Here is a 24,778-nt window from a genome sequence, read left to right on the forward strand (position 1 = left end):
GATTTTGTTACGTTTTTATAATATTCGTATTAGATATTGATTTTTTAATAGTTATTTCTTATTTCTTTATTCGTCATAAATTCCTTTCCTGTCTGATACAATATAGAATTTGAACTTTAGGAGAACGGTTTTAAAAGACTATCGATTGATGAGGATAAAAAAGCAGGTGGATAGAGTTTCCAGGTTACGATGACAGGAGGAATGCGGTTAATAATTAGAAAACGCGGCACGTAGAGAAAGAAAACGTAATGCTGTTCTTGGGCACGAGTTAACTAATAACGGTTCTTTTCTACGGATCTCTATTACGGAGAGGTGTCGCGTTTGACACCGGCGATCGTTGAATTAATGTTACGTCGTTTGACCGTTGATCTCTCGCGGCTATCACCTTAGATTCATCCACACACGTACAGATTTTATCACGGATCCGTTGCGATGAAATTACAGCAAAGGTGTACAACATGAAATCTGCTAAAGTCCATTAAGGATGTACTGGCTATACAGTCAATCCCAAAAATTTATGTACCTTAGAAAAACGCATTTCCTATAATTAAAAAGAAATCAGACGTCGGAAGAACAATGCTAATAATAAATAGCTACGTGCTAAAAAGTATACAAGAAAATATCCAATTAAGTATTGACACTGACGAAAAATTTTTTTTTCAAAATTGCGAAAAATGCTTCAAATAAAAGTTGTTTTTCTTCTAACTTCGATATTTAATGAGTTACATATGATAATTTTAGATTTTTAATAGTAATAGGAATCTATAATAACAAATTCAACATGCCAGCATTGTTTAAGTATATGTGTAGCCTATACATCCTTAAGAAAGAGTTCATAGAAAAATCAGATGGATAAATCAATCGATTGGTTCTTCGCGCAAATGAAATTCGTGATGGAATGAAATAATTATAAATCCACTGGGTATCATTAATGTGGAATTTTATATATAAATTTGACAAGTAAAATTTGTACGTGTATGAAGGCCTCTTCCTGTTTTTTATTCGATAGGATGTTTCATAAAACTTGACGATTTCGTAACCGCGCGACGGAATCGCGAATCGGAGAAAGCGTTAATCCTAGTTGTCTATGTTCCTTGTCTTTCTTATTTTATTTAACGTGACCGATGGAACGGAAGGCCAGTTTCTGTGTCACGGATCCGTGATAAGCTTGCTCGATACCGCTATCCGCGCGCACGATCGATGTCTCAACGTCCTCCTCGCCGCGCTTCCGACGCGAACGCAGCGAAATCGTACGGGAGTTCACTCATTGGAAATTAAAAATTTTGTTCACCACTTAATTATGTTTGTAAAGTAAAATTGATTAGAATTCATTCATAAGACTGGTTTTGTATGCAACATTTGTTTAAGAAATAAAAGCGAGATTATGGTTTGACCTTTTATAATCATATGCACTATATTTTTGCTGTTCTGTAGTACATGCATTTTTTTATATTAGATTTAATCAAAATTTAAAAGTTTGTATGTAAGTTTTTTAAGATACAATATTCATAAGTCAGAACTATGTGAATGCAATTTGTATTACCGACTAGTTACGCTTATCACGTTCAGGATTTCCGGTCTCCCTATTTCAAAAATCTACCGTTACATAAAACCTTTGAAGTCATAAAGAAACGAGAAGATAATTTCGGAAAAATTAAATTTTTGTATATCTCCAGGGTGGATTTCGATTGCAAATCTTGGATGGCCTTGACAGGCCACTGGTTGATCTAACTCCTGTGACTAAGAACAGCGAGTTCGTCGAGGACGACGCCACGTGAGTAAAAAACAGTCAATCATTTCTTTTTTAAAAGTATTCCTTCGATGCTTAAAAAATAATTTATTGATCTTTAGCGCGCAGGCTTACGCCGTGCAGTTGCCTCAGAACTTCACGTGCACCGACTGCACGATCCGACTCCTTCGAGAGGCTGAGGAATGGGGAGCGAGTTACAGATTTTGGTCCTGCGCCGATATCGATGTAAGCATTTCATTAAAGAATTAATGGTAGCAAGAAATAAATATTTATGGAAACACTGTTTAGTGTGCAATAACATCTATGAATAATAAAAATATAATACAGAATTAAATGTATAATAAATAAAAGGATAGAATGTATAAAAATTAAATTGCTGTTCGCTAGATCGTCGATAGAAAGGGCTACAGGGAGGATTGCAGCGGTCACGGCCGATATCTGCTGGGTCGTTGCAGATGCGATCGGCTCTATCACGGGACGAGATGCGAATTTAAGGAAGAATGTCTCGATGACTCCGACTGCGGTATTCAGGGCACGTGCGTCGACACTGGTGGCACGACCGCGCCCACCAAGCACTGCTACTGCAACATGGGTTGGTTTGGACCGGGCTGCGCCAAGAGTAAGTCTCGTCGAACCACAGTTCGATGCATTCCGTCGAGAACCTTTCAACATTTCTTACATTACATTTCTTAGGATCTCCGGTTAAGACCATTGACGTAGAGTTAGATGCCTACACCATAAAAAAGTTCTCGGACAATTTTACATTCTATTGGCGGATACTGAAGGAAAGCAAAGAGCTTGAGGGCATTATCGTGGCGAACAGCACGACTTGGGTCGGTATCGGCTGGCGACCCAGCGATCTGACGCCAATTTGTCGATCTTTCCCCAATATTCAAGAACGACCGAAGGACGAGCCGCTTCCGCAACCGGAACCGAAAGCGGAACCGGAACCAGAGCCAGAGTCCGAGCCAAAGGCTGAACCGAAACCGGAACCTGAGCCAGAATCTGGACTCGAGAAGTCAGGTACCAAACGGAGATCGGCTAAAGCTCACGATCTCGCGTTGTTGGCTTCGACTCCTCGATCCGACGTCGACGTCACGGTACAAACGAGCGTGACTTATCGTGTTAGCACGAAGCAAGGTGAGAATCAAATTGTATTAAATTTGCACTTCGTGATGTGTCGCAAGTATTTGAGTTGTGAGAGGATTGTATGACGCGTTTTCTTTAAACAGGACGTAAGAAGAGATCACCCGAGGCCACGAAAACTTCTTCCAACGGTACGTATTGATATTTAACACAAAAGACCCCACGCTATCCCGTATTTACGTAGCAGCAACGTGTAGTGCTTCCCAAAGAGTAGAATATTCGGCGACCCTCCTTTTATTTTGAGTCACTACGCACGTGGTGGTGGTCCGTAAAATACAGTAGGTAGTTGGCACGACGAACGATGCTTTGTTGCACAGGGGAACCCGTCGCCGAGCCGAGCACTGTCGACAGCACCAACACCACGCCCGAACCAGAACCTAAATCTGAACCTGAACCCAAGTCTGAGCCTGAACCTAAATCTGAACCGGAACCTAAATCCGAACCGGAACCGAAATCCGAACCGGAACCGAAATCCGAACCGGAACCTAAATCCGAACCGGAACCGAAATCCGAACCAGAACCGAAATCCGAGCCTGAGCCTAAATCTGAACCAGAACCGAGTTCGGAACCGGAGCCAAAACCTGAACCTGAGCCTAAATCCGAGCCTGAACCCAAGTCCGAACCAGAACCCAAGTCCGAACCAGAACCCAAATCCGAACCAGAACCCAAGTCTGAGCCGGAGCCCAAATCCGAACCCGAACCCAAATCTGAACCTGAGCCCAAATCCGAACCGGAACCAAGTTCGGAACCGGAGCCGAAATCTGAGCCAGAACCTAAATCAGAACCAGAACCAAAGTCCGAACCGGAACCAAGTTCCGAACCAGAACCAAAATCTGAACCGGAACCCAAGTCAGAGCCGGAACCAACCTCGGAACCGGAGCCGATTTCAGGTCCCAAGTCGAGCGCAACGAAAGGTAAAAGAAAGCTGAGATGAGCTAATTCAACGACTTATCTTTCCTCGTATACATACTGCACGTGCTTCACGTTGTACAGAGCTGACGTTCACACATTTATAGAAGTGTCTGCAATTTCATAGTGAAGAATATTCCATTATCTAAAAAATATTATCAACGTTTATGCATCCGTAATATAATTAATATGTATTAATTTCCGAGATTTCTATGAAAGTGTGAATCCTTCGACAATACAATTGATATAAATTATAAAACACTAATTACATGTAAAGATATAGATAAAACATGAATTAATAAGACAGTAGTGTCTAGAACCGACAGTAGTGTCTAGGAAAATATTAATGTTCACATAATCAGTAGAATACTAACATATTACATGTAAATTTGTACATTCGACTGAAACACGTAGAACGTTAATATTGCTATCTGTGATTTATATCTTTATCTTAGTACTAGCTTCTCTTACTGCTTTTTAATAATTCTCATTAACTTTCCCATAACATCTAGTAATATCGAAGTAATCTATTATTATTTCAAGCGCAACAAAGATATCAACACAAATACGTCTATCAAAACGATGTATCTTTCTCTATTGGTTTCCAATGTTAAATATAGCGAACATGGAACCATTATCATTCTCATAAGTATCGGCAAACTTGACTTTGACGAATTTTAAAAATCATCAAATTTCCAACTTGCATATTACTTTTATCTGACATGACATTTAAAAATCGAAGCTATCCTGCCTGGAGCACACAAGTACACCCCGAAACACGACTTCAACCCCATGGACTGTACGGACATCATAATCGGATCGGCACGTGGCAATAATCACAGGATCGGTGATTATTACACCAGAGACAGGTCCACCCCGAGGAAGGACGAATATTGGGGTGGGAGGGACACTCTGACTGCTGCCTTGGGCTACGAACGCGACGGTGTCACGACAATTCTCTTTAGAAGAAAACTAGCAGCGAACGAACCGACCGATCACGAAATTATCGACGGTAACATGCAGGTGATATGGGCCAAGGGACAAGAACCTGGAAAGTACATACATCAACCACCGAGTGGTATTGAAAAAGCCAAAGTCAGCGTAAAGGACTTCTACAAGGCCGACGAACTCAAGTATCACGGACACGGATCGCAAAGAGGAACCGTCACCCTTAATTTCTTCGGTAAATCAATGAAATTTAATTTAATATCGACAAATTTTAACATCAGATAATAACACTGATAGTCACTGACTGAAGCATCAATAATTAAGGTGTTCATTTAAAATGCATTCTGTTTACTATATAAGAACAAACGCGGTATAGAAGAGCATGCCTAGCCTGTGGTATTCATTCCTTTTTCTCACACACACCGATATTTTACTAATGTGTATTTGCGGTCTTCCCCAGTCCCCATACCTCGTGAAAGGCGAGACGCCTCGTGTAAAAACAGCATTTCTTTCCTACGTGCGATGTTATCGCTTTCGAGGCGACGAGTTTTTTACTTATTCCGGCACAACAGCAAAAAATCCGACGGACCAGTAAAAACCTCGGCACAGTAACAAAAACCGAACATGCTTTTTTCGGTGCCGCTGAAAAAGTATGTCGCGTGGTCCTCGCATGTTGACCGACTCACAGACCTACCCCAATCTCCACTAACCGATCTATATAGTCTATATACTATGTACCCAGCGTAACTAGGTCACTGTGCCAACAATACGAAATGCTGCGTCTAAAAACTTTGGAAAGCTATATCTCTGGAACGGATTGAGATATCGGGAAGAATCAAAAGTAATATTTTTCGTCTCGACTTCCTCTATCAACTAAGAGGGTTCTCAATAAAAAATTCAATATCTCTGTACCGATAAATTTACGTTCTTTTCTTCATTTTATACTATAGTAAGCGTTAGGATTGCTTAATCCGCTGATAATTTTATGGGACGATATTACATATTAATAATATTCAAAAATTACCATAAAAGCGCCTAAAAGGCTTCAATAAAGATACATCTATTTCAATTCGTGCCATTATCGTTATCCAGTGTTTTATAGAGATAAGTGGATATTAATGGAATTAATTAATATTTTCAGATGAAAAGGATAAACAAGAGGCGATGAACGAAGACGAAGTTATGACGCCAGTTTCAACCTGTCGTGGCGAGTGGCACTATCCGAAAAATTGTGTTCCAGGAAACGGCACCTGTGAATACTCCATTCAATGGACTTACAAAGAACGAAAAGTAATTCCTCATAAATATCTATATTTAATTTTCCACGACTCTGAAATTTGACTATCGAATATGCTTTTATAGGATCAACTATCGTTTATTATTTCCACGACCAATATCAACACTTGGACAGGTGTTGGATTTTCCAATGACGATAAAATGGTAAGAATTAAAGAATTAATTTGAAAATTAAGAAGCGAATTGATTCTCGTTTGTCTATTATCAGTCGCAAACAGACGCGGTGTTGGGCTGGGTCGATGATAAATCGGGTCGAGCTTTTCTCATGGACACTTGGATCAGCGGATATAACGCGCCGCTGCTCGACCCGTCCCAAGATATTTACAACACCGACGGCAGTAAAGTGGACGGCGTAACGACCCTCAAGTTCTCGAGGAAACGGATAACAAAAGACAATAGGGACCTCTCGTTCACTGACGATCACTGTCTATACATGATGTACCCAGTCAAGGGTGGCACTTTCAATGCCGTTAACAAGAAGATACGAAAACACGACGTCGTGCCTATTGTCTCTTCTGAGAAGATCTGTATTAAATCTTGCGGTCTCGAAGGTTTGTTTTTACAATTTTTCTATCTGATATTTTTGTGTGGATCTATTAAATGACTCCGTGGTGTTTAGAACTCGAGGATCTTACGACACCAGCTCCTCCAAGGTTGCATTATGACGTAGAAGTGAAGCTGATAAATCTGGGTGATGGTTTTATGGCGCCTACTCCTGGTAGTCCCGACTTTGAAGTTATTTCAAACAGAATAGCCGACAGCTTTGGACCGGTTCTCGATAAGCTACCAGGCTATTATCAAATACGTCTGAATGAATTGCAAAAGTGAGTGACTGCATACAGATGTACCGAATCACTTTAGAATATATTGATCATCTATTTTTAAATTGTATTTAGGGAAGAGGAGCAAAGCAGCGTTATTGCGAAGATGGATCTGATCTTAGACAAGAACGAAGTGAAAGGCAGATCGTTAAAGCCGGTGGAGACTAGCGCGGCAGCTGAGAAAGCGCTGAAGGAAGCTCTGGTCAACGGGAAAGTGGGTGCATTGAGCGTGGACCCTCAGTATTTAGTCATCAGAGCTCCTCGAGGTATACAGATATTTAAACACGTCTAACATTCAATTTCTAAATAATTTGCAACTGCTGACATTTTTCTGTAATGTGTTTTAATTCGATACCACGCGTTTCCCCCATGAATCGAAGGGAACGCTATCATTACAAGAAAATTAACAAAGCAAGTTTACGATTAGTGACGTGTTAACAATCTATTCATGCATATACCTTGTTCCATACAGTATGCACACTCGCCAGCAATTACAACGTACTAAATAATTTTTTTTAAGTAACTGCTTCATTTTAACAGTAATATTATTTTGCTTAACCGTTCGTCAGTTAGAGTATACTCGTATCGTTAGGTTTTTAAGAGATAGTTATAAGGCATCGATTCAACTTTGGACATTATTTCTATTCTGTTTTGGTCAGTGAATGACTTCGGCGGAGGAGACTCGGACGAGAGATCGTCCTTCGCGTCGGAACTGTTCCTCGACGCGACGAAGCTGTACATCGTCGTCGGATGCGTCGCTGCGCTGCTCGCGTTGGCCCTCCTACAAGCAAGCTGTACCCTCTACAGGTCGTCGAGAAGGCGAGCGACAAAGGTAACACGAATTTATCATCTATCACATTTTTACATATTCAAAACGTTTCTCTTCTCTTTATTTACGTAATTCCTTCGTTTTCCGTTCGCGCCTTAATTACTTCTCTCCTTGAATTGTGTGTCTGCATCTAACTCTTTTTTGTAAACCTGATAGCGTTGTGGTGTAGCCTAGTGCAGTGCTGGTTCTCAGCCTGTATGTATTAGTAACGCCCGCTGCAGATCTAGAAACAGTTCTGCTTAAAAACGTACTTCGTTATTTTCTGTATGTTTCGTTTTCATTGTTCTAAATGAATCGTTCCTAGATCTGTGTTAGGTGTAAGAAGCAAACCCGCTTTTGCTACTTCAACTCCTGTTATTTATTTCGATAGAGTCTCGAGGTTGTTTGATCGCAATAAAAATCATCTATAAGAAATGAGTACATACGCTTTTGAAGAGCATTTCCCTATACTCGTTTCGAAATCAATCAAAGCAAAACGATGCCTTAATCCTAAACAGTGACAAGGTCCCATTGTAATCTTCTTTGACATATTACGTAGACGTAGTAGTGAGTGAATAATTAGAGAAAGTCGCGTGAACAGTTCGTCCATGAGAATCTCCACTTTTTCTTCACCGATCGAGACTAGACGTTGAAGTAGAAATTAGCGCCGCCTCAGGCCTCCTAAACGTTTCCACTACCGCCTCCACTTCTTGTGAAACTCGAAAACGATCTTCTGCTTCGCTTGTGTTGCATGATCCGCGCTCTCCGCGACCATCACGGGTGTGTAAAGAGGGTGTACTCGCTGCCTCTGGCTTCTTGTGACGCGCCCAACCCGATTCATCGCACGAACGCGACGCGGTATCATCGACAAAACGGCGATCACCATCACCATCAACACCATCATCATCTTCGGCATCATCACCAACACGCTCCGTATGAAATGCATCGCCCTAATTCCGGCTGGTAGGAACCTCGCACTCGGTACACGATCGGCGCGTTAATTATTACTCGTCGTACGCTCGTTTGCTTCACTAATCCAGGTATTTCTATACTGGTACTCTTCTTCTTCTCGCTTGCTCTGTCACCTCCTCTCTTTCTTCTTCTTCTGTATCTTCACTGTGTGTATTAACAAAGAACTGACGTGGCAGCAGTAAGACCAAGACGCGGTACTTTCATTCATCAACGAGGCTCCACTCAGAATTCACCTAATGTCAAATCTCTCTGACGAATTTTACTAACGACACAAACAATTTCTTTCAGGATCGTCTGATTGCCAGTAACGCTTGGAAAGACTACGCCTCAGGCGCTAATACGAACTTCGGTTTCGATGCGTTCGAGACGGAGGAGAAGGCCCCGCCGCCGCCGGTGTCCAGTCTACCCCGTCACAGAGAAGTGACCGGTAACGGGCTGAACGGCACCGACACCGTCGAGGGTCCTAATAGAATGATGGGACCTCGCGCGACTTACAGTTTGCCGCGTGCACCAGGCTCGAGGCACACGGCACCGATTCAACCAGGATACTACACGCAAGACCGTAGGGATCACTATCAACGATCGAAGAACAACATGCACAACCCGGGCGGCGGCGTATCGACGCAGCCGAACCAGCCCGACTTCTATTTCATGCCGAGCCAACGCAAATACAGCGGCGAGGTGGTGCGCGTGTACGTGGATTACGGCAGTCAGCAACCGAAGTAATGTACAAAATGGAAGGAGATGAACTTCGATAAGAGGAAGAGGAAGAAGAAGAAGAAGAAGAAGAGTAAAAAAGAACGAAACGCGTCAGTGACAGTGCTGTCCCATTCCCTACTTTCCCTCGATCGCGAATTCCAAGCGGACGATTGTAAGCTACACATATCTCGCTTCAGTGAAGCGACACTGTACATAAAACCAAGTTTAGTGGACCTGGAGAAAACGAGACTTCGAAATGAGCCCTTCCCTCCGGTGCTTCTCTCATCATTACTTCTTTTCTTATTCGATGGATCGTTGTTTTATTATTATTATTATTATTATTATTATTATTATTATTATTATTATTATTCTCTTCCGTCGTCGTCTTTGCCCGATCGCTAGCGAGTGTCGAACGAGGGCAACGCGCACGATTTTTCGTTTTTCTTAAGCGAAAGCTAGACGCAAGAAGTGGCGCTTAAGACCAAAGAGTTATCGATAAGGCGCGCTCGATGCGCGATTCTGTACAAAAGCGCGCAAAAGGAACATACACAACGAACAGCACTGTATCATCACTGTAACTCTCTCGATGCGTGGGCCCAGGTACCAGGTGTTTGAACCGTACCCGTGCGCCGTTACAGCTACGTCTTTACATGTACTTACGAGCAAGCATAGACGTCTGAGCAATAAAACGTTTGTACATTTTTTTAATCGAACGCACGCTTCCTCTTTCAAGGGAAATTCAATAGCTTCAGAAGAAGTGTATCGTGTACGAAGGAACAAAGAGAAACGGAGTCTTGCTCCTTTGTTACGTGCAATTATTTAAGTTCGTTCTCTCGTTATCTAACGTTCAGTTATTTAGCAAAATAGAGTTATAGTCGAAACGAAGTTTCTATCTAAACGAGAAAATTATTTTTTTTTTATGAAGGCAATCGAATCAAAACTGGCTGGGTGCAATGTACATTAGAGTGTAGCATTCTAAAAATACCATTTCATTTAGATTTGCTAATAAATTATAACTGTTTTCGTTCGACGCGAATAGGATGCCGTATGTCAGCGAACAAAACGGAAAGGAAACGAATGGAAACGAAAACTGAGAATTTATATAGTTGTAGTTAATTACCCCATTAACGTTAACAATAATGCTGATAACGATAATCGTGAAACGCTAATGAAAATATACAACGTGGCGAAGTGTCGTCCATAGATATTTCACTTGTATTTTACAGTATTGTAAAATGTATCAAACACGTGTCTGAACAACCTTCGTAAAAGATAAGGGAGAATATTGCAGGTAGGTCAGATTACGCTGCTCACTTTGCATATAAGAAAAAAAGAATTGTCACCTAAATCTCGTTCATGCTATCCGTTGTGTGGATTAGAGAAATTGTAATACTTACAATGATGGGTACCGTCGATAAGTCGATAGTTTTGGTACGGTCTATAAATTATTACAATAGCGAGTAAAATTAACGATAATACTTGTAATAATCATAATAACGATAGTAGCAGCAGTAGTAACGATTGCAATAATATTACAGTATTAATGTATTACATTAACGTCGTTAACGACGGCGTCGCGCGCAAAATCATGACTTCCGACACGTGTTTCTCCATGATGGAATATTTAAGATCAATAATATAATTGATTCGTTCATAATAGTAATTAATATAATAAGGCGACGCCTAATCAGGTAAGCTACATTTTTCTTTTTTAAATATACTCCCGAAAGAGTCTCGTGTGCTCGGAAGCCAATTATAGCACGCATTGCCTCACTTGATCCTATTATTATATAACTAGTGTCGAGCACATATTTTCGGTCCTACCGTAAAATTTATTTAGTTTTTATTCATCTCTTCGGTGCGAAGTATGACAAACAGGGGCCTACACGCTCTGAATCATGTACCGGGCATACCCGCCAAAAAGCACAGACATAATAATCACTTTTTTTATATATTTCACCATGGAAGAATACGAGAAACGATGTATCCATCCGTAAACAATACCTTAACGAATAAATGCGCCTTGAACGTAGTTTATGTACGTATATATATATTTTCTTCGTAAAAGCGAAGAGTACGTATGATACAAACAAAATTTTTTCGCCCTTACCTGATTTTTTGGCGGGTGTGCTCCAACCGATCCATCTAACTTCTTCTTTATTCATATAGACTTTTATTTCTCCTCCTCTTCGTCGCTATCCATTCTTCTTTCACTCAAATGCATCCAAGGACATGCAACACTCGCGCACGTACGCGTATATTACCACTCACTCGTATTGAAATTCTTCTCTCTCGCCCATTCCATTCTTCATTCTTTCCCCCCTCCCCCTTACTCTTCATTTGCATCTCTCTAGCCTAGACGTACTCGCGCACTCTCATCGCTCTCTACAGACACATACGACGCGTAAAATCAACACCATATTAATTTTTCCCATCTTCCTTTTTTTGTTTTCGTTTTATGTTTCATATCAACCGTCGATCAAAGCAGTGTAGTAAGAGAGTACGGACAGGCGAACATCTGATAAATGGAGTGAACACGATAGTAAGGCTTAATTTAAAGTTTTGTTAGTAAATTGTAATTCTGCACGCGCGTTCTATCAGCATTCTCTCCCTCTCTTTCTTACATCCAGCGCACAACAACGGCTGTCTCCCGCACCAGGTGTTCACTCGAACGGATCCCCGGGGCTGTCTCTCACTTCCTACGACTTCACCCTGTCCACTTCTGTAACGTTTCCCTCACCCGCTCGCATATGCCTCCGATTCAAACGACGTCTTTCCCTTTGCTTTCGGTTTCTCGGAACTGTTCGTTTATTTTTTAATCCCGCCTCTAACTCTTTTATTTCCTTTTTTTTACTTTGTAACAGCTATCTATATTGTCACTCCGGCAGATGCCACACGATAGTTCCCCCATCAAATCCGTCCCGCTAGTTTGAGTCGCTCTCGTACACGTACATCCGCCGCTTACGTCTCGCCATTTCACTTTCTTTGCCTTACGTCGGAGTCCTTGTTGGGTGTTGGTTTGCTGTAGAACAAAACGAACATAATTATTAAAACTGGAATAACGGATGCTTGAAGGCGACTGGTCATCGTGAATGAGTCACGGATATTACGCGGTGATCAATACGCGATGCAATGTACTGAATGCACCGAACGTAGTTTGTCATGACGGAGCACTGATTCATGAATGACCCATTAACTGAAAAGAACATAAAGCTGCTTTTCCAAATATGAAAATCGCTCTAATTCATCGTGCGACTGATTATATCGGAAGTAAAAAGTTTTAGACAGGAATTGCCCTTTCCAGCTTGAAAAATAAGAACAGCCACGCACATATGTTATATTTATGCAAGATCCCCACGAATATGTTCTAACGGAGATCTTGTATCGTAGGCTTCCTTCTTCCATTTTACATAATGAATTTACGCTGGCGTTTCTTTACTTTCACGGTGCTGTCTTTTGGAAAAGCGCCAGTAAAGCTGAAAGCGTCTGCACGGCTTCACTGGTAAAGGTCTAAAGCAATAGCGGGATAGACTCAGTCGCGCCGGTGCAGACGAATGACGTGGTTTGAGTAAGGAGTGCAACTGGGTACTCCTGCGACCTGGGGATTGTGACATCGGCATTGGTGTTACAGGAGGATCGACAGGGAGGTCAGAGGGTGGGAGGGGTCCCCGTAAGGGAATATAGTATTCCAGTCTGTCGTCTGTACTTCTACTTGGGAATCTGTGGACACATGGAGCGAGGAATGAATGGAAAATCGCCTTAGGAATTCAGCTGCACTGCCTCGATAAAAGTGTCTACTACGATTCTCTGTATTCTGTTCTCTATTTCTCAATGGTATAACGTTCCCGCAGGACGTCGAGGCTACGTTTTATCAAGGAATTTGTTGTTGATGAGATATACGTACGTGTCAGGGCTCTGATCAGTGTCAGATTCCTCGAGTTCAGCCTTGTTTCGTTTCTTCTCGTAGACTAGAATGATGGTACACAGAACAACGACCTCCGCGCAAATGCCTAAGAAAGGCCAGAGTGCTGCGAGCTTGTCTTTGACCCTGAGTGTTGTGGTTGCGTCTGCTATGTGATTCTCAGAGGTATCGGACCGATTGTAGGATACCAAGCAGGAAACCTCGCCACGATCGCTCATCTCGATATTGTCCACTGTTAGAATAGCACCGTATATGCCTCTCTCATGGTCCCACCCGAGTTTAACGCGGCCGCTGCTGGTGGTGTAATTCTGGTTCCCGAACGTCCATGTTACTTTGATACCGGGACTCTGTTTACCGGCGCACGTTAAATGCAGCTTCTCTCCTTCCACCACGTTCGTCGAGCTGGGCATGTATGCCGTAGGTTTCGCTGTGAATGACAAAGTTCATTTATTAAGAACAATTTCAAGTTAAATAAAACCAGAGGCATTCCACGTTGAGAATTTTTTGAATTTTCTCAACTGACCTGAGTTATCGTTAAACATTATAAATTCAACAAGCAAAACTAAGAAGAATTGCATCTTACAAATGAAAAAAACTGACACGCGATTAGAGATTCGGAGATAATATTCTGTATCTTATATGCTAAATCACGATTCACATAGGATATGAACGTTTTTAATAATATAACAACGCCATGACAACTATTCACACACCAGTATCAATTGTTTTATCGACGTTCAATGTCAAACTTCTTTTTTAAAAACCGTTTATACTAATGTATACTTACGTACGACTCTGTACTCCGTGGTGGAGTTCGTTCCTTTGCAAGTGTAATTTCCGATAAAGATTTCGGTGCTCTTTAGAATTTCCAGAATACCGGTTTCGTTGTCTAGCTTGTACATATCCTCGTGCTCAGCGAGAGCTACTTGCAAAGGCTTGTTCTCCTTCGTCCATTGCACCTTCTCTCCACTGCTCTTGTTCATACACTCTAATACCATCGGAACATCATTGGAAGTAAGTACTCGTATCTTCAAATCTGTGTCAAACGAGAATCGATCCGTTTTAATTCACGTCGACGGTTATTTAATATCCTTCGTGCAGCAGAAAGCTGTTGCACGAACTTCACGAAAGTTAGCACAATTTCATGAATTTGTTAACGTTGAATTATAGCAGCAAAGAAAAGAGGAGGGGGAAATACCGAGTTTATATTATATACAATAGAACTTCGATCAGTTTGACTTTGTACAAGTGTACTAGAATTATATAACATATATTTCGAAATTTCTCAAACGATTCAAGATCCCACTTTTCTTATCTGTAATATTTGCTCTTATCAGAATAGTCCAGGTCGTCGTTATCTTTTGAATGTGTAACAAAAGCAACGTGAAAATCGATTTATCATTCTCCTGGATAAAATATATATGCTTCTTAAATACAACGTATCTTACATAGCATATAACTTATTCAGAACTAGCTACTTATTACAGCAAAACAAAATGTTTCATTATCTCTCTAATATATGTAAAGATAATTTAATGATGAGTTATACATGAGTCTATAAATTCTCAAGCAGATACTCAGCTAGCATTACGATTCTACGAAACGATCATTCGAATTGCCTGTTAATTCTGCTGTTAATCTTCGAATTCCAAGAACCTCTGAGTTCCATTGATTTCAGTCACAGCACGCCTAAGTAATAATTTTAATGCGATCAGCTGCAAGAGTAAAACTTAAGATAGGTTTCTTAAATCTTCCCAACTATGGGGGGGACATTGTCTCTGCGATAAGAGTTGCAAACAAATATCAACGGTGATATAAACGAGTAGCGAACGATTGCCACGTGAATTACGTCACGAAAACACAAACATTTCCTCGAAACGGTTAGTTTTATCAAAAAGAAACGTTTCATGGTCGATGAGAAACATTCCACAATTTTCTGAACCACCGTTTGGTCTCCGTGTAGTCAGTACCAGGTCTGGAGTATATTCTAATCGCCTCTAATTACCATTTACATTTGCGCAACTAGATAAGCATCGAAGCTATGGAATCATGCGTCATCGCCAAGACTGCTATTTCGGAAAAATTTCGCACGACCAGAATAAATAATTTTAACAAACCTTGCAATTAAAAAAGTGCGAAAACAATTAAAATAATCTTCATAAAGTTCTTGCTTTCTAAGATTGATACAGCTGTGTCACTATTCTTCCGGAACAGCAATGATGCATATGTATATTTATCTGTACAACGATGAATAACTCCACCGTGCGATAATGCACACAAAACACATTAGTTAACAGCGGACGACTTACGCATAAAAATTAAATTAAAAAGCTCGAGCAAGAACATCGCCAGTATGAACGAACTTTGAACTTTCGAAGCCTGGGTTAATGAACAACAGACAGAACGATGACAGACGATGCTCTTTCGTTAGTGACGTGATAAATGAATCACTTACAAATATTAATACTTTCAAGCAAAGTGGCGTTACGTCAAACTTCAATAATCACGGGGGGTGGTAAGTATAGGTAACCGTGGTAGGTAACCATGGTATGAAAGTGGAAGCGCTTTATATTACACAAGTATGTTCTAAAATGAACTTTACCGGCTAGCTGTAATCTTGCATCAGACTTTACTATGCAAAACCACACGAACAGCAATATACATAGCGTCTATAAAAGCATGCAAATAATCGAATGGCTCAGCGTGTTAATAATGGTACAAAAAGCATCGCTTTGTTTTTTGAGTCCTTCGATTACACTGTGGGATACACGGAAGGGAACAAACGCAATAAACGTGTAACAAAAATAAGCGCAACGTGTATCGCTAAAAAACAAAAAAAATAACGTAAATATAATAAGAAAATCTACACCGGCGAACGAACCGAATTCTATCAAGAGATGGAAGGACTCGCTGCTGTCCTGGGTACATTTGTAGTCTCCGTCGTGGATATCCGTGGCGTGCTTCGCCTCGAGGGTGCTGGTCCCGGTGCCGGTCGGCGAATGAACCATCAGCTTACCACTGGCCAGCTCCGGCTCGAGCGATTGCCCATTCCTGGTCCATCTGATCAGGTCATCCGGCTTCAGCCCGCTACACTCGATCGACCAAGGTTGACCCTCGCGCACATCCTTCGCTCCTTTGTACGTTACTTTATCGGGAAGAACATACGAGGCACTCGAGTCAACAGGGTGTACGACAACGACCACCCGGTTATAATGGCTCTACCGGTCGCCTGGTCTTCACGAGGACTATTACGTCTGCCGTTGTTCCCCGAAAGATAATATCATGCAAATCGACCCTTTCTCTAATAATTAACCACCCCTGTTACATTTGCAATAAAAAATATATTTCAAAATAAAAAGATTTATGAGAGTTTACGCGAGTCCTCTAGTGTTTGTTGCACCATTTTATGAGAGAATCGAAGCCTATTTCTAAATCAGAGCCAAAAAGTCAATCGAGAGAGGTGCAGGAACACCGTTGATCCGGCAGAGGACATATGCAGACCCGGCGATTCCTATTTATTTTTAGCGCTTTATTCTTTATCTGCGACACACCCCGTTCGTCCTCGTGTACACCAACTCGACCAGATGAAATTATAATGCATGCAGGCAGCACGGCAGGGGAAAGGGACTGATAATCACGAACACGTCGGGCTGACCTATAAAGTGGTGCCGCTGGCTTCTGCCTTCCCTGTTAAACGATTTAAGAATACACCGCGACCAGAGATACATCAGGGATCGATGTTTGTTTGCAGTTTAAACGTTTACGTAATTCGATTTCGCTCCGGTAACGAATGGATCGAGTAATCTCTGGTAAACCAGTAACTTTCATTTTGGCAACCATCTATAATAGCGAGACTCAAACAGGAGCGATACACCTCGCAAAGATTAAGTTCATCCACTGATTTTATCGTTTAATCACTCGTCTTTGACTCTCATTCCGCTCATGAAATATACTGCTCCAAGGCTCGTAATTATTGGTTTTTAATTAAGAGGTTTCACACAGGGGAATAAAAAGAAAATAAGGTTTCACACGTGTCATAATTCCCCAAGGGATGTCTAAGTCTACAGTCAGATAAAATCAAATGAAATATTCTCACAATTCTTATTATTAATCTGTAACAAAGAATTCTTTATGAACAGATATTGAAATGTTGTAAAATTAGGATACAATGCATATGACATTTTTTTTGTTATCCGACCATAGGGGAGAGAATGAAAATCGCGTATGCGCCAGAACTTTATTGTATAAAATAGGAAATGGAATCAGGCTATCAAGTTTAAGACACGGTCAACGAAATTCGAGCTATACTCGAACGTGGGGGTGAGTTGGGAAAAAGATCGATAGCATGGCGAGCACGTGCCGTACGACCCTAAGATTGGCTAGAGTATAATGGAATCGTGTGCTCTGCGTAGGTGCGGCTAGAAGAAGGGGCTGGAACCTTGTCATTCATTTGTAATGTAAACCTTTTACCACGACTTTCAATGCATCGGTAACTCGTCAAATAATTGATATTTGCATTTTTCAAAACTTATAATTCATTGAATAAACGTGAATGATACAGCCTCGGTACACAATTTCTGAAAAAAAGTTTGTCCTATTATAATAATTTCAAGCATCGGCGAATTCGTTTCGAGATGTCCAGCTTGAAATAAACGTAAACACACAATCGATTTCAGATAAAAATACTTAGGCAAGTGCGAGGCATGCATGTCTTTTTTCACGTTTGTATGACGAGCTCGAACGCGACCGAGCTGGAACCGTACCATGCCTTCTGTCCAGCAGATACGCGAACAGTTAAAGAATAGATAGTGGAGCTGACGAAAATCTTCGAACTCGTTCTATGCAGAAATATAGAGAACACGATGGAGGACGTAGGAATTGGAACGCCCGTGATCTAGGGCGCAATTTGGCAACTTGGAATTACACGTACACGCGAGATGAAGCACAAAAGTGAGAGAGCCGATGCTCGTAAACAAGCTCTCTGTTACCCTGACAACGAGGGCCGAGAATGTCTATCTACTTAATCCGTTACGAAGCTGAACTCATTCAGAAAGAAGTCGAAAAGTAAAGAATGATTTGCGAACTTGGAACCGACCTGTCGTGCAGTCAATTTGAATGCAGAATCCAATTAGATTGCTGGCTTACAACGAGCTTAGAAGATAAACAAATTTCGAATACGGGTCACTGAAAAGCCGGTCAGTGCACCTTCTGATAAACTCGTCGGCCTCTGCGAAAGTGAGGGTGGAGCCAATTGCGGCACGATTTTCCGATAGGAATACGATGCAATTTTTCTGCCCCAATAAACCTTGTAGATAGATGAAATTACTCGAGGAGCTTCGCGTGTCTCATACAATACGTAAACAATTCAACAGATTAAATATTGATTTTAATAACCAACATAATTGTTAAACACGTCAATAATTGATTACGTTATTCGTGTAAATAAGTATGATTAACGAATGACCAAATACTTGCATAGGGAGTTCGAATGCACGGATGAACAATGAACGAATGAATAATGCATTGTACGATAATCTCCTAAGCGAAGTATCTAAACTCTAAACTTATATTGACTAACAGAAAAGTTATCCAACGAGGCCGGTAAACACTTCTAAACTGAGGCTGCAAATTAACTTCCCCGATGTTTCATTTAACGCGTTAATGACTAACAATGCAGCGTGTACATACGCGAGCTTCGTAAGTGACTCTTCCGTCAGCAGAGCCTTCCTTTTGTTCTCGAGCTCAGATATCTCGCGGCAAACACAACGAACAAGGTTTGAAATTCGATAGGGCAGTAGCTAGAGTAAACAGAAAGAGCTAGGACGATCTAGTCTGATGTTTGTACGCAAAATCGTGAACAGAGCCTTCAACAGTAAATAGGAACATCTTTATCTTCTTTAACCAGTCCCACTGTTTCCGCTCGTACGCGAATGTTCGAAAGCTCGATAAAGCTTGTTTCCTATCGCGTAGTACCTTCGAACGAACGTAACTTTCCGTGAAAAACAAAAGGCACGAGAAAAATTGGAGCGACGATTTGACTTATCAACGTGAACAGTTCGCCGACGTAACAACGCTTACGGTGCGGTGGCTGGAAATAGTATGTAATTTAATCGTGTGCAATTCAGATGGGAATGCGTGTTCCGACTTATTAGGTACATAAAGGGAAGATTAACGGTAATTGGATTTGAAACCGCGGTAGAATTCGTTAAATATCTTCCCGCTTAATTTGCCTAATTTCACGCTGAGGCAGGGCTGAATTTTAAACGTAAACCAATCTACTGTGTGTTTACGCATGTTTACGTCAGCCAGTCAATAACAGATCCCGGTACTCTTACGTCATCCTCGGGATGGGATAGCGGGTATACGTAGCATACTACATTTGCCAACGATACGCATGCGATGATTTACACGGCCAATTTGTATCTGTAAAAACGTACAATGCGAAAACCACCAATTTTTAAACGCGGTTACGTGTCGCGATAATTCTTCCGCCATTCTTCTATTTTAAAGATTCCTTCACGTTAGAACAATTTATTGCTGTTAAAAAAAATTACCTCGACTTGAAGGCTCAATTAAATAAATGAAATTTCGCATCATTCGTTTCGAACACCAATTGTTTCGTATCTTCCAGCATAATTTGCGTCACGACATTAATTAAAAAATATCGAAAATCCAACGCATGTGCTTCCTACGTGGACACCAATGCACGTTCTGGCACTTAATTAAAACCCGAAAATTACTTAAGTACACATATATACATACAATGTAATTACACACCGTCGGAATCTGGAGAACGCCAGCTGCGGATAGTCTCCACGGTGGTGCACGTCGCACGAGTAACACAGAAATAGTCAGCATGCACGAGGATCAGACGATAATTTAATATGTCCCAAAAGAAATTATGTGAGTCTCATCGATGGACAATATCGATGAAACAGACTCATTCTCATTTTTACATTGGCATACAATTTATCGTGTTACATAGCGCATAATATTTTTAATCGTCACTGAGCCCTGTCTAACTCTAAAGATATCTCTTAAACGGTTTATCTTGACGATTGAGATTGATAACAGGGGATATGCGGCTGTTGTACAAATAACAGGTATGAAATTAATTTCCGTCGGGTTTCGAGTTCGAGATAAACAGGGTAGGTTCACGTAACTTGACATTTTGCTGACGAATCGGTAAAACCGCCATGAAATTCTTGACGAATCGGCACGCGTCACGGTGGTATTTGCCAGCAACTGTAACAAAGGTCGGGTGGTATCGGTTTTGCGAACATGATTCACGTTAATAACACGCTGCAGTCTACTTTATCGTGGAAACGAGTTTCGAATCGAACGATGACCGTGCGACAGGGTTAATAGAGAATTGACGCTCGTTATCCACGCATCGGTACTCGCGCTCGTATTCGAAACCAGTTCCAACCTAGACCTAACCCAGACCTAGAATACAGAAAGACGGACAAAAGTTTTCAGCCGGTTCGCTCGCCTACCAGTTATGTAATACAACTAAAGATACCCTAATGAATTTATTTCGGTGATGCATAAAGCGATTCTTGTTGTGTGGCGGATATATCGCGGAACAAGTTAAATCAAAGACGTCAGGCTAGTTAAACGAGGGTCATTATAAAGTTGTTTCTGTCGCTGTATATAAAAGGAAGCAACCGATCAAACAACGAAACCATTAGCCCATGTTTTCGCATAAGTAGAGAGTGACGAGATATTCGAAATCGATTGCTACAAGTCATGCTCGTTATCTCTGCCGATACACAGTTATCGAGATTATCTTTTCCTAACCAGCTTAATGCATCCTAACAACCACTTGTCAGTTTGCCCTGTTTATTAATTGCAATGTCTTATATGGAAGAAGTTACAACTTTTAACGTCGACGAAAGACGAACGTCTAATTTGTTTTTATTCGAAAAATATGTGTTCGATCGAGCTTAGAATTTGTATGTCGTTACTGCCGCTGCATTATTCTATGGTACGTGCTAAAGGGTCAAAAATAGACGCGTGCTCCCAGGGTTAAACGCAAGCATTCTTATCGTCTGGTTTGCGAGCGACCGCAAACCGGGGCGAATGAAAACATTCACCGTGCTAGTAGAGAATGGAGGTTAAGTTTACATTTCAATAAACAAGACACGCAAGCTAAGAATATAATCGAAGACGCGTGTTAATCTTACATCTATAACAAGCGATATCAAATCTCAGCACGACCACCGTTTGATATATTCTATTAAAGAATAATTCGTCTTAGATTTTATGATGCTCTAAAACGCTCACAACCATCTGCTTTATGAATCCCATATCACGACAGAGACAGAATGAAAATTATATTCATAGACTCCGTTCTAAATATAAGTATTCTGACGGACAGTTGAATTTTTTTCACGCTACACATTTCCACAGGTTAATGCACGCTGGCTCGGTTTTTTAAAACTCGCTTCTCAAAACTGGTGTCTAATATAAATCGCGCGAAAATTTCTTGCACGGGCCAGTAAATAACTGTTCGAAGACGTACGCGGACTGATTTTCTGTTCGTTCCGGTGATCCCACAGATTTCAATGTAATTACTGGCCGAACGCGAACTTCCGCGTAACGATCGCTAAAAGCGAGTAAAGTTTTCTTGGTGGACTGATAAAATAGGGTCAATTGTTACGCAACAAAAGTTGCTTGGCGTGGGTACTTTGCGTACGTCTCTCGGAATGTAGTAGCTGCAGCATCGAACGTGAGCGAATCCCGGTGTCTTGCCTCGCGTCGGTATTAACCAGGGGTGCACAACTGGCGAGGGTCGAAATTCCGCCGACACGACCAGAACGTGACTTTACACCTCGCGAAACAGATGTTTATGTAATATGCGTAGAACCATTGCAAGATTAAACACATACAACATCGTTATCTGTTTCATTGTTAACTATTACACATTTGTACCTCGGTTATGTATTTCCAAGTTATGCAGTGAATGTTTGATACTCCTTGAACAAAATCCTATGCCCCATACCTCTCATAGTGTCAACATAAAAATACTCCTAAATATATAGGAGCATTATGAAAGAAATAGAAGCACATAAAATTATACGTAGATTCGTCGAGAGAATACGTATCTTTGCCAACAAGCCTTCGACACAGTTGGAAATAATTTCTGCGCGAATGCCGCTGCGACAGTTATCACGCATCCAATTGAATTTGCTGAGACGAAATGATTCCAGAAGTGTCGGTCCTCCGTACGTGCAAATAAGACTTCATCGTGACACACGTGATACCTTGAGTATTTCATGTAACGCGACCGATCGAACGTCTATAAACTCTATATACGTACGTATAATGATAATGGCTGTGGAATATACCTATCACGGATGGCAATTTCTTTGAAAACCGCTTCACGTAATCCGATCATGGAAATTGTTTGAGTATGCATTCATGCGATTCGTGAGAGAAGGTCGAGAATGGATTGATATGGCCATCGTGTATTCAATATCGCGTTGGGATTCTCGCGCTACTAAACGCGATGCGGTGTAATCAAAACTAAAAATAGAATTTCATAATCTGTCAGTACGCGTCGCCTACATTAAATGCGGTGTGTTCGCGAAAGTCGCGTTCCAAGGGACCGGGCCCGAGTGTTTGCATGCAAAACGTGCAGTTTCAGGAAAGTCGTGTAAATAACCTTGCTTGCAATTAGCGTAAGCGCGACAAAGGATACATTTCGGGTACCATGTGATAAGTACGTCACAGATCTGACGAGTTCCTTAAATTCGACCGATAACGTCTAGCATGCATGTGATTCAATTTGAACGAGTTTAACATCTTGTTATGTCTCCGAGGAAGGAAACAAGGAAAATATTGACGAATGCCGATGGCAATGTAAGTTTTTCCCAGAAATAAGACACCATCGATGTTCTATCCGTCAGTCGTAAATGTCGACCTTGTCACATCAAATTGTGCCTGATCTCACGCGTGTTTTATATAATAAAGGGAAAACGAATGAAATGTTTCCTGTTCGATTAAAGTATTCAGGAATATCGTTCGATAAAAGAAGGAACGTGAAGAGGAAACACGAGGGACGATGATTTGACAACGCGATGAATTCTGACGATGTACAGAGACAAAGGGAAAGAAAGTACGGAATGGAATACGAATAAACGAATAGGTTGAACGGTGGTCAATCCGAAAGAGAAGATAAGTCTCACCTGCCTGGACCGTGACGAGGGTGCTCGCTAAATATAGCATCCTCAGCAGCACAAAAGCAGCTCCTCGCTTGTCCATCTCGTGGCGCTGATGTACGCGGTGGCGCGTGACTGTGTGCACCGTGGAATACTTAACGATCTCGCTTAACGAACAGGGTTTCTAAACAAGAAACCACAAAACAGGGCCGCCTAGGCTGGGCTGCCGTAACTCCGTTTTCGCGATCGTTGCCGCCGTCGTATCGTGGCCGCCGCCGTCGTGAACGTGCTCGTGCTTGTCACCGTCGCCGTCGCTGTCGACTCCTGCAACACCCTTCCCAGTTGTCGGCAGCAGCTCCTCCTTTTCGGCTGTCCACTCGGCCAACTACGATCGAGCCCCACTACTATCTGCGAGATCGTTTACACACGTACTCTCGTCACTTCAAACCACGCCGTACCATTGACGTCTGATATATTCCCCTTATCGCTTATCTCTCGCGCCGCGACTTTATCTCGATGCGCACAAAACAACACCGACCGATTCCGTCCGACTACCACCGTTTCCTTTCTTTCTTTGCCACCTTTCAATTCGGGTTAAATCGCGCACCACGAGCGGCACGAACGGTAATGTCAGGAAAAATGGCTGCCCCTGTCTTCTGCTTAATTTTCTACACGGACGTCTTTCTCGCTTTCTCAAATCTTGTTCCTTCCTTCTCGCTCCCCGGCGAACTGATCGCTGATGTCCTCTACGGCTGCCCCGCAAGCTTCACTGACGCATGCGCGATAATTACGTTCCATAAAAATATAGATAGCCAAGCGATTTTTTAAGCAACATTTTTATTACGGTTTAACACGAAAGATCCATCGAATGAGCTACTAGTTTCTAATGGAATTATTTTTATCTTTCATACAGCGAAGGCTGGGTTACAAAACGCGCCGGCGTTATTTAAGCGAAACTCAAAATTAAAGTGCACATAGACGACTATTTACAAAATGACTCACGATATCAATACTGTAGACAGTGTAATAGTGAAGTCAAAAATTGAGTTTCATACTGCTAAAAGATACTGCAATTTATGCACGACTCTAATTATTAAACACGAGCGCAATGCCAAAAATATAAACTCGATCAGCTTTGGTTATTATCAAATGATGTTATAGCCTGATTTTTCATACAAATTTTATCCAAATATTCGCTTGGATCTTTTAAATACGTTTATTGAACAAAATATTGAAATATATTCACTACTAAATTGTATAAATTTGTACATTTTCAGATGTATGCAAATTCACATTTTTATTCATACGGCGCGCACTAGGCATTCAGTTTAACCAACCACGAAA

The 24,778-nt window shown here is 41.4% G+C and overlaps 2 protein-coding genes across 3 annotated transcripts in view; one reads left to right on the forward strand and one right to left on the reverse strand.

Annotated features, from left to right (window-relative positions):
- Nucleotides 1–10,062, forward strand: part of nahoda (DOMON-like domain-containing protein nahoda) — a 19,686-nt gene extending 9,624 nt beyond the window's left edge. The window contains exons 4-17 of one of the 2 annotated variants that reach the window (XM_018030374.2): nucleotides 1,677–1,774; nucleotides 1,852–1,975; nucleotides 2,138–2,369; nucleotides 2,444–2,890; nucleotides 2,983–3,027; nucleotides 3,214–3,810; nucleotides 4,548–4,988; nucleotides 5,895–6,043; nucleotides 6,116–6,193; nucleotides 6,258–6,600; nucleotides 6,669–6,873; nucleotides 6,946–7,136; nucleotides 7,530–7,702; nucleotides 8,939–10,062. In XM_018030374.2, coding sequence (XP_017885863.1) covers nucleotides 1,677–1,774; nucleotides 1,852–1,975; nucleotides 2,138–2,369; nucleotides 2,444–2,890; nucleotides 2,983–3,027; nucleotides 3,214–3,810; nucleotides 4,548–4,988; nucleotides 5,895–6,043; nucleotides 6,116–6,193; nucleotides 6,258–6,600; nucleotides 6,669–6,873; nucleotides 6,946–7,136; nucleotides 7,530–7,702; nucleotides 8,939–9,376 — 3,561 coding nt within the window. In that variant the 3' untranslated portion in view covers nucleotides 9,377–10,062. The remainder of the gene's footprint in view (nucleotides 1–1,676; nucleotides 1,775–1,851; nucleotides 1,976–2,137; nucleotides 2,370–2,443; nucleotides 2,891–2,982; nucleotides 3,028–3,213; nucleotides 3,811–4,547; nucleotides 4,989–5,894; nucleotides 6,044–6,115; nucleotides 6,194–6,257; nucleotides 6,601–6,668; nucleotides 6,874–6,945; nucleotides 7,137–7,529; nucleotides 7,703–8,938) is intronic. The other variant, XM_026816511.1, reaches the window with a different exon arrangement.
- Nucleotides 10,063–10,440: 378 nt separating this feature from the next.
- Nucleotides 10,441–24,177, reverse strand: Bsg (immunoglobulin domain-containing protein Bsg). Its single transcript, XM_018030377.2, has 5 exons — nucleotides 23,462–24,177; nucleotides 16,153–16,416; nucleotides 14,059–14,307; nucleotides 13,254–13,698; nucleotides 10,441–12,371 (listed from the first exon to the last, which is right to left on the reverse strand). Exons 1-5 carry the CDS (start codon nucleotides 23,535–23,537, stop codon nucleotides 12,326–12,328), a joined length of 1,080 nt encoding a protein of 359 aa, XP_017885866.1. The 5' UTR covers nucleotides 23,538–24,177; the 3' UTR covers nucleotides 10,441–12,325.
- Nucleotides 24,178–24,778: the final 601 nt, after the last annotated feature.

Source organism: Ceratina calcarata, unplaced genomic scaffold (assembly GCF_001652005.2).
Source record: "Ceratina calcarata isolate Rehan_Ccalc_2016 unplaced genomic scaffold, ASM165200v1 scaffold525.2, whole genome shotgun sequence".
NCBI lineage: Eukaryota > Metazoa > Arthropoda > Insecta > Hymenoptera > Apidae > Ceratina > Ceratina calcarata.